The 8316-nt window shown below is 56.5% G+C and overlaps 1 protein-coding gene across 1 annotated transcript; it reads left to right on the top strand.

The window, feature by feature from the left end:
• The first annotated feature begins 2023 nt into the window (after nt 1–2023).
• SBSN (suprabasin) lies at nt 2024–6860 on the top strand. Its single transcript, XM_070224073.1, has 5 exons — nt 2024–2931; nt 3202–4203; nt 5601–5663; nt 5770–5814; nt 6690–6860. Exons 1-5 carry the CDS (start codon nt 2071–2073, stop codon nt 6711–6713), a joined length of 1995 nt encoding a protein of 664 aa, XP_070080174.1. The 5' UTR covers nt 2024–2070; the 3' UTR covers nt 6714–6860.
• Nucleotides 6861–8316: the final 1456 nt, after the last annotated feature.

Raw genomic sequence — 8316 nt, 5'->3', positions numbered from 1 at the left:
CGGATGGGACAGAGAGGGCTGGAAGAGAGAAGTGGAGCACATTTCAAAAACAGAAAGCCACCTTGCAATCTTGGGGCAGATTAGGGTTCTGAAGCTCAGCCCCCACCCTTCCCCACCCCGCAATTGGGCATGGGAAACTCCCTCATTTAGGCACTGCACAAGGGCACAAAAGCCACACCCGAGGTTGCCCAGAGATTGCTCTGTCCCTGGAGTGTGAAACTGGGAAAGAGATTTGATGAGCTCAAGCTTGGAGCTCAATTAGTCACCCTCCCTAGGCAGACCCTAGAGCAGGCAGAAGCTCCTGGGTCTCTGGGCCTGGCTGCAGCCCAGTGTCCAGGATCTGGGGTGGAATGCTGGGTCCTGCAAGGGGAGTGGGCCTGTTGCCCTTGTTTGAGCAAAGCCTGATAACTTGTGCAGATTCTCACCACGCCTGGGCACCCACAAACATACCTCTGCCACCCCCACTTGCTCACACCCTACACATTCCTTCCTGCATGGCCCTCCCACCAGAAATCCCACCTCCACTCCATCTTTCAGTCTCTCCCCTTGGCACCAAAACCCAAATATCTTTCACCCTGCACAACTGAACCCACCCACTGGCTCTCATTCTTCTGGTCTCCACCTCCCTCTGAACCTGCTCCAGGTAGGGGTGCTGCCTCAGACCTACCAACCACCACCTGCCCTTCCTCATGATGCCCCTCTTCACACCCAGGCCAAACTGACCGCTGTTTCCCCCTCCAACCCGTGTCACTATGTCACACCTAGGGTCTCAGGTTGGAACCTAGGAGGCACGAGGGGGAGGAGGGCAGGAAGGGTGAGCTCCTGGCCCCCAGCCCAGACTCCGGCTGACAGTCTCCTGCTGCCCCTGATCTTTGGCCCCTCCCCGTGGCTGCCTCAACCGGCTTTTCAGGAGACACTGCGTCCTGTCCCAGCTCATGGCAATCAGCCCCCTGCCCTTGCCTGGGGGCTGGGAGGCAGGAGGCCAGGATTCTGTGATGAGGATGTGATCCTGGCCCTAGAATCTGCCACCCTCCCCAAGGGACCCTAGGCTGCTCTGGAGACCCAGGCGCCCTTCCCTCCAGCACCCAGGAGACTCAGGCTCAGGCCTGTCCTCTCCTCCCTTGGCTTCTTCTAGTCCATCCTTTATTCAATCTATAAATATTTACTGAGCCCCAGGCAATGTTTAGAAGCTGGGGATATAACAGTGACCAACACAGGCAAAGGCCCTGTCTTCTGGAAGTTTACAATCTAGTAGGTGAGACAGACAATAAAAAAGATAATTTGGGATTGTGGTAAGTGCTATGAAAACAACAGGATGATATTACAGGATATAACTGGGGGACGGCCAGGGAAGGTTTTTTGAGGAGGTGACATGTGAGCCAAGAACAGAATGAGGAGGAACGCATCATGTGAAGATTCGAGTTCTGCATTCCAGGCAGAGGACAGCAAGTCAAAGGCCATGAGGCAGGAATGAGCTTGGTGTGTTTGAGGACCAAGGAGAAGGCCTGTGTGGCCGGCGCATAGTAAGTTGGGGGGAGGCGGTCAACAAGAAGCATAAGAACAAGGTCTGATGACTCCCTCAACTCCCCGAGAGTGATCCCCTCCTGCTGACTGCGCCTCCCCTCTTTACAGACTCTCACTGCTGGGGAAGCTGGATCCCCAGATGCTCTGAGAGGAGTGAAGATGCTGAAGAACAAGGCCTGGGTCCCAGGGATGGGGGTGATTGAAAGTGGGGCTGGGAGAGAGGAGGCCTGGAGAGTGGATGAGGAATGAAAAGAGGAGATGGATAGAAGGGCAGACATTTGGGCTCCAGGGTGGAGGGCCCAAGCTGGGCAAAGAGCAGAGATACCATGTAAGTCTTCTCCATTCATGACTCACCCTCTCTTCCTCCTTCTTTTCATTGCTCAACCCCAAATCTCCCTGGGAAATACCTCCCCGACTAGGGACCAAGTCAGTGCCTCACAGGGGTAATTGAGTCATGAGGGGTGGAGAAGAGGGAGGGAGGCGGAGGATAAATAGCAGCTCTGCTTCCCTGGCTCCTCTCTGCGTCCTCCCTGCCCTGCCAACAATATGCGGCTTGCCAGTTTGGTCAGCTCCTGCTCCCTCCTACTGCTATTGGGGGCCTTGCCTGGATGGGCAGCCAATAATGATCCGTTTGAGAAGGTCATTGAAGGAATCAACCGAGGGCTGAGCAATGCAGAGAGAGAGGTGGGCAAGGCCCTGGAAGGCATCAATAATGGAATCACTCAAGCCGGAAGGGAAGTGGAGAAAGTTTTTAATGGACTTAGCAACATGGGGAGCCAGGCCGGCAAGGAGCTGGACAAGGGCATCCAGGGGCTCAACCACGGCTTGGACAAGGTAGCCCATGGGATCAACAATGGCGTCGGACAAGCAGGAAAGGAAGCAGAGAAGTTTGCCCATGGGGCCAACCACGCTGCTGGACAGGTTGGGAAGGAGACAGACAAAGTGATTCAGGGGGCCCATCATGGGGTCAACCAGGCGGGAAGTGAGGCGGGGAGGTTTGGCCAGGGAGTTCACCATGGGGTCAGTGAGGCCTGGAAGGAGGCTGAGAAGTTTGGTCAAGGGGTCCATCATGCCGCTGGGCAGGCTGGGAAAGAGGGAGAGAAAATAGGCCAAGGTGTCCATCATGGAGTTAACCAGGCTGGGAAGGAGGCTGAGAAGCTTGGCCATGGAGTCCACCATGGAGTTAACGAGGCCTGGAAGGAGGCTGAGAAGTTTGGTCAGGGGGTCCACCATGCCACTGGGCAGGCTGGGAAAGAGGGAGAGAAAATAGGCCAAGGTGTCCATCATGGAGTTAACCAAGCTGGGAAGGAGGCTGAGAAGCTTGGCCATGGAGTCCACCATGGAGTTAACGAGGCCTGGAAGGAGGCTGAGAAGTTTGGTCAGGGGGTCCACCATGCCGCTGGGCAGGCTGGGAAAGAGGGAGAGAAAATAGGCCAAGGTGTCCATCATGGAGTTAACCAGGCTGGGAAGGAGGCTGAGAAGCTTGGCCATGGAGTCCACCATGGAGTTAACGAGGCCTGGAAGGAGGCTGAGAAGTTTGGTCAGGGGGTCCACCATGCCGCTGGGCAGGTTGGGAAAGAGGGAGAGAAAATAGGCCAAGGTGTCCACCATGGAGTTAACCAGGCTGGGAAGGAGGCTGAGAAGTTTGGCCATGGAGTCCACCATGGAGTTAACGAGGCCTGGAAGGAGGCTGAGAAGTTTGGTCAGGGGGTCCACCATGCCGCTGGGCAGGCTGGGAAAGAGGGAGAGAAAATAGGCCAAGGTGTCCACCATGGAGTTAACCAGGCTGGGAAGGAGGCTGAGAAGTTTGGCCATGGAGTCCACCATGGAGTTAACGAGGCCTGGAAGGAGGCTGAGAAGTTTGGTCAGGGGGTCCACCATGCCGCTGGGCAGGCTGGGAAAGAGGGAGAGAAAATAGGCCAAGGTGTCCACCATGGAGTTAACGAGGCCTGGAAGGAGGCTGAGAAGCTTGGCCATGGAGTCCACCATGGAGTTAATGAGGCCTGGAAGGAGGCTGAGAAGTTTGGTCAGGGGGTCCACCATGACGCTGGGCAGGCTGGGAAAGAGGGAGAGAAAGTGGTCCAGGGGGTCCATCGTGGAGTTAACCAGGCTGGGAAGGAGGCTGAGAAGTTTGGCCATGGAGTTTATTACTCTTCAGGGCAGGCTGGGAAAGAGGGAGACAAAACAGTCCAAGGTGTCCATCCTGGGGTGAACCAGGCTGGGAAGGAGGCGGAGCAGTTTGGCCAGGGGGTCCACCATGGGGTCAATGAGGCCTGGAAGGAGGCTGAGAAGCTTGGTCAGGGGGTCCACCATGCTGCTGGGCAGGCTGGGAAAGAGGGAGAGAAAGTGGCCCAGGGGCTCCATCCTGGAGTTAACCAGGCTGGGAAGGAGGCTGAGAAGCTTAGTCAGGGGGTCCACCATGCCGTTGAACAGGCCGGAAAGGAAGCAGACAAAGTGGTCCAAGGGGTCCACAATGGGGTCAACCAGGCCGGGAAGGAGGCAGAGAAATTTGGCCAAGGGGTTCACCACGCTGCTGGCCAGGCCGGAAAGGAAGCGGAGAAGCTTGGCCAAGGGGTCCACCACGCTGCTGGCCAGGCCGGAAAGGAGGCGGACAGGTTGCAGCAGAATGTTCATAATGGGGTCAACCAAGCCGGCAAGGAGGCCAACCAGCTGCTGAATGTAGGTGAACAGCGGTGGGGAGATGGGGAGAAGGGGCTGGGGAAGGGGGAGGTTAAACCCTTGGGACATCTTGGGAGTCCACATAGCCTTCATGTAGTGAAAGAAGCTTGGGAAGCTATGTAACCGTGTCCTCCTTCCTCTGTCTCCCTTACAAGGGAGCTGGTGGTCAGCTAATCGGACAGATCAAGCCATCTTATCCGCAAAGCCCTATATCAGACAGTGTGGACAGGACCCAGCCCCATCTTCAGGGAGCTGCCCTCCCAGTTAAGGAGGTCTACAGGGAGGCATCGGAAGCCTCTTCTGGGGAACAGGAAATAGTTACTGCGCCAAGATCTATTACAGTGCAAACAGTTGAGAAACCAAGAGCATCATAGTGAGCATGAGGAACAGCTTTTGGAGATAAGCCCTCCTCTGTCTAATTTTCATGACAAGCCTCTGAGGTAGTCAGGGCGAGGATGCTGACTCCCTGATTCTCAGATAAGGAAACAGAGTGCAGGGAGGTTGAAGGGACTGCCAAGGTCCTGTGGCCAGCACACAGCTTTGGCGAATCGAAGGTCAGGGTTCTTTCTCTTCCTCCACACTGCCCCATCAGAGGAGGTCTCCTGGAGGACTTCTGATCCCCATTTATGTAGAGGGAACAGATCCTGAAGACTGCAAGAGGCAAGCAGTGCCACACACAGCAGACCAGGCACCACGGAAGGGCTTGGGGAACAGGAGGTGACTCCTGCCTGCCCCAATTCCCCATCGTCCTGTCTCCATCAGGAGTCTTTGGGACACCATCTTGAGGACTGGCCCGGACTTCAAACCCATAGTCACATGGTGGTGGGTGGGGAGGAAGGGACCAAGCAGAAAGTGTATCCAGTAGGGAAGGGCTCGGAGTCAGAGCGCAGGATTCAGCGGGTAGAGGCCTGGAGAGGGCAGCTGTTGCCGGACTCCAGCTGGCGGCAGCAGCAGTGGGGGAGGCACTGCTGAGTGTCTGGGGACAGGATTAGTCAGAGCTGAGGGTCAGGCTAGAGTGCGTGTAGAAGGTGTAGCTCTGAGGTCAGGGCTGCGGTTACTTGGGTCCCGGTCCTTGCACTGGTCCTCAGGGCCCCTTCCAGCCAGGCCCCTTTGCAGTGACTGAGAGCATCTCAGGAACCGAAATCAAAGGGAATCGAGGGAACACTGGTCAGGAGGGGCAGATGTCCTTCGTGGCTTTTCTTCCCATCTCTCACAGAATTCCCACAGCAACATGCGCTTTGGGTTTTCTTTCTGGTCAGTGAGGGGGCCAGGGGTTAGCCGATGCCTCCCGCCCCAGCCCCAGTCACCCCAGAGGGCAGCAGATTGTTGGGGAAAAGGAACTTGGGAGACCCTCAAGGGCCGAGGCATTGTAACGACGATCTGGGCTTCATCCACAGGGCGGTCATCACGGCGGTTCCACCGGCCAGACCGGAGGGGCCGCAACCACATTAGCATCTGGAGTGAGTCTCTGGGGCACAACATGAGCTCAGAGGTGGGAGAGTGGGCGCCCTCCTAGGGTGGGGTTGGACAGATGCTGGGGACTGACTCTCTTTCCTTGAATTCCAGGCCTCGGTCAACAAGCCCTTCATCAACCTTTCAGCTCTGTGGAGGGTGAGTGCTGCCTGTTTTCTACGTTCTGCTCTCTGCCTTGGGAGATATCCTTCCACCCCCTTCGCATGGCCGGTTCACAGACAGCTTCACTGTGGACAGACTCTCGGCCTTTGCAGAGACAATCTAACCCACTTCCCAGCTCTGGTTTTCCCTTTCTTCACCTGTTCTTTGCCCTTCGAATCCTGCTTTCATCTTTCAGGTGCTTTCCATTCCCACCGAGGCAAACAAGCTGGCAGAAAAGACCTCCCGGCCCACATGCATCTGGGCGCCAGGGAGGGGGGTGCTGCTGAAACATCCCCTCCGTGTGCCCATCCTCTCCTCGTCCTCTCCCCTCCGATTCTCATCCCTCACCCGCTGTGACCCCTGCTGCCCTGCAGCACTGTGCTGGGTGGCGGGACCCTGCAGCTCTGTCCTTTCCTGGGAGGATAGGGCTCCCCCAGGATAAATGCTCCTGTGGCATCCTGGTCCTCACTCTGGGCCCAAAGTAAAGACCTAGCTCTTCTCTTTGCATTTAGTACATCAGCTGCCTGAGCCTGGGGCGGAAGGGTGAGGCTGGGTCACAGGCCCATAAACTGTACTTGGAAGCCAAACGCGTCTCCTCGTTTACTCTCGGGCTCTAGGGGACACTCTGAGGCAAAGCGGACAAGTCTTCTCGGTTCCTACAGAGACCCTGGCACCTCTGCCTGGGAGGGCTGGCTCCCTGTTTTTCCTGAATCTAAGTGCCACCTTCCTTAGGGTATTCCCCAGAACATGAGCAATTCCTGGGCCAGAGCAGCCCTTGTCCCTCTCCGTTCTCTAGGGGGCTTGAGGGCAGAGGTCTTGGCCCTCAGGACTGTGTGCCCTGCATTCACTCTCTCTCTCCTTCTCTCCTCCAGAGTGTCGCCAACATCATTCCCTAAATTGAGGTCCTGGCCTTCCTGAGCAGACACGTTCCTGTTGTCACATCAGTCGAGATGACCTGGAGGAGCTGGGGGTGGGGGCTGGATTTCTGGAGTCCCCTGGGGGCTCTACTGAGACTTGTGAATAAATATGACACATGTACTCTCCTCATGGTCCTCTGTGCTCCCTAAGGAGGGGGCGTGGGGGAAGGCTGGTCTTTTCTCCTCTTGCTCCTCTGCCGAAGTTGCTGGGGGTCTGATCTAAGGCACAGGATGAGTCGAGCTGGAGACTTCAGGCTGGTCAGATCTAAGAGGGTGGTTCCAGGGACACGCCATGCCTCCCTGGTGTGCAAAGTTCCTGCTGGGCACCAGGAGGAGCATCGGGCAGGGCCAATCGTGGGGGCAGAAGCACCAGGGAAGAGAATGGCGGACACCTAGGTAGAGCCCGAGGGGCGGCATCCTCATTCGGGGGCATGGCCCCAAAGGAATGACAACAGCAACCTGTGTTTACTGGGCAGTGTCGGTATGCTGGGCTCCCTGCTGGGTGCTTCCCGTGCATGATGTCACTGAAGCCTCCCAGCCACCCGGTTAGGTAAGAGGTCCTGTTCTGGCCCCATTTGATGGAGAACATATGGTGGCTCCCACAGGTTAAGAAACAAGAGCAAGTCACATAGTCAGTGAGGGGAGGGATTAGCAGCCTCAGAACTACAAAGGAGATGCCGAGACTTCTCCTGTTTGGCATCAGCAGGGAGGGGAGGCACGTGTGGCAGATCCTTGAGTGAGGAGGCCAGCCGATGGCAGCGGGGACAGCCTCTTTACGATGACAGGAATGGTGACGCCGCAGGCCTCGTTTTTGGATCTGCATGTGACTCGGAGCCCGAGGGATCCTGAGAGCCACTACTGTGTACCGAGGATTCCCTAGGTCCCCGGGACTGTGCGAAGAGCTGGTTCTGCTCTATACCTGTGAAAGCCTCCCAAGCCCCGAAGGCAGAAGTCCTCTTATGATCTCCATTGTATGGACGGGGAAACTGAGGCTCAGAGGAGCCAGTGCACTCACCTGGGGTAACCCACGAGAGAGCGGTAGGCCTGACTCTCGCCAGAACCTGACGGTTCAGAGTTGGCTATAAAATCTGTAGAGTGCCGGCCGCACCTGGCCTGCTGCCGGGCCCGCATCCCACGCAGCACTGTGGGCCTGTGGGCGGCTTGCTGCCCCTCTTTGTGCCCCTCTTTGTGCCCCTTGGGGCCACAATTCCCTCCGTATAAAGGGGGTGGGGTGTCCGCAGGGGAGGAGTACAGCATGGCTTCCAGCTCCCAAATTCCATCAATCGTGGGACCAGAAATAAGAGACCAAAAATTGCCCTTGGGGCATTCACAGGCGTCGCAGGGAGACTAGGCACATAAACAGAATATGACAACAAATACAAAGTGATGCACCAATGAGGACCAAGGGACAAAGCAGCAGGGGCGGGGCCGGCTGTGCAGTGAAGGCGACCTTCCTGACACTTTTGTTCACTGTGTTTTTCCTTATTTGTAGAATACCATCGTTTTTATCACATATGTTCCTCCCCTCCTCCTACAATATTTTAATTGGAAAATATTTCAAACATACCATAAAGATGAAGGA

Source organism: Equus caballus, chromosome 10, assembly GCF_041296265.1.
Source record: "Equus caballus isolate H_3958 breed thoroughbred chromosome 10, TB-T2T, whole genome shotgun sequence".
Lineage (NCBI taxonomy): Eukaryota > Metazoa > Chordata > Mammalia > Perissodactyla > Equidae > Equus > Equus caballus.
Note: the sequence above shows the minus strand (reverse complement) of the source record. Positions and strands in the feature narration are given on the sequence as shown.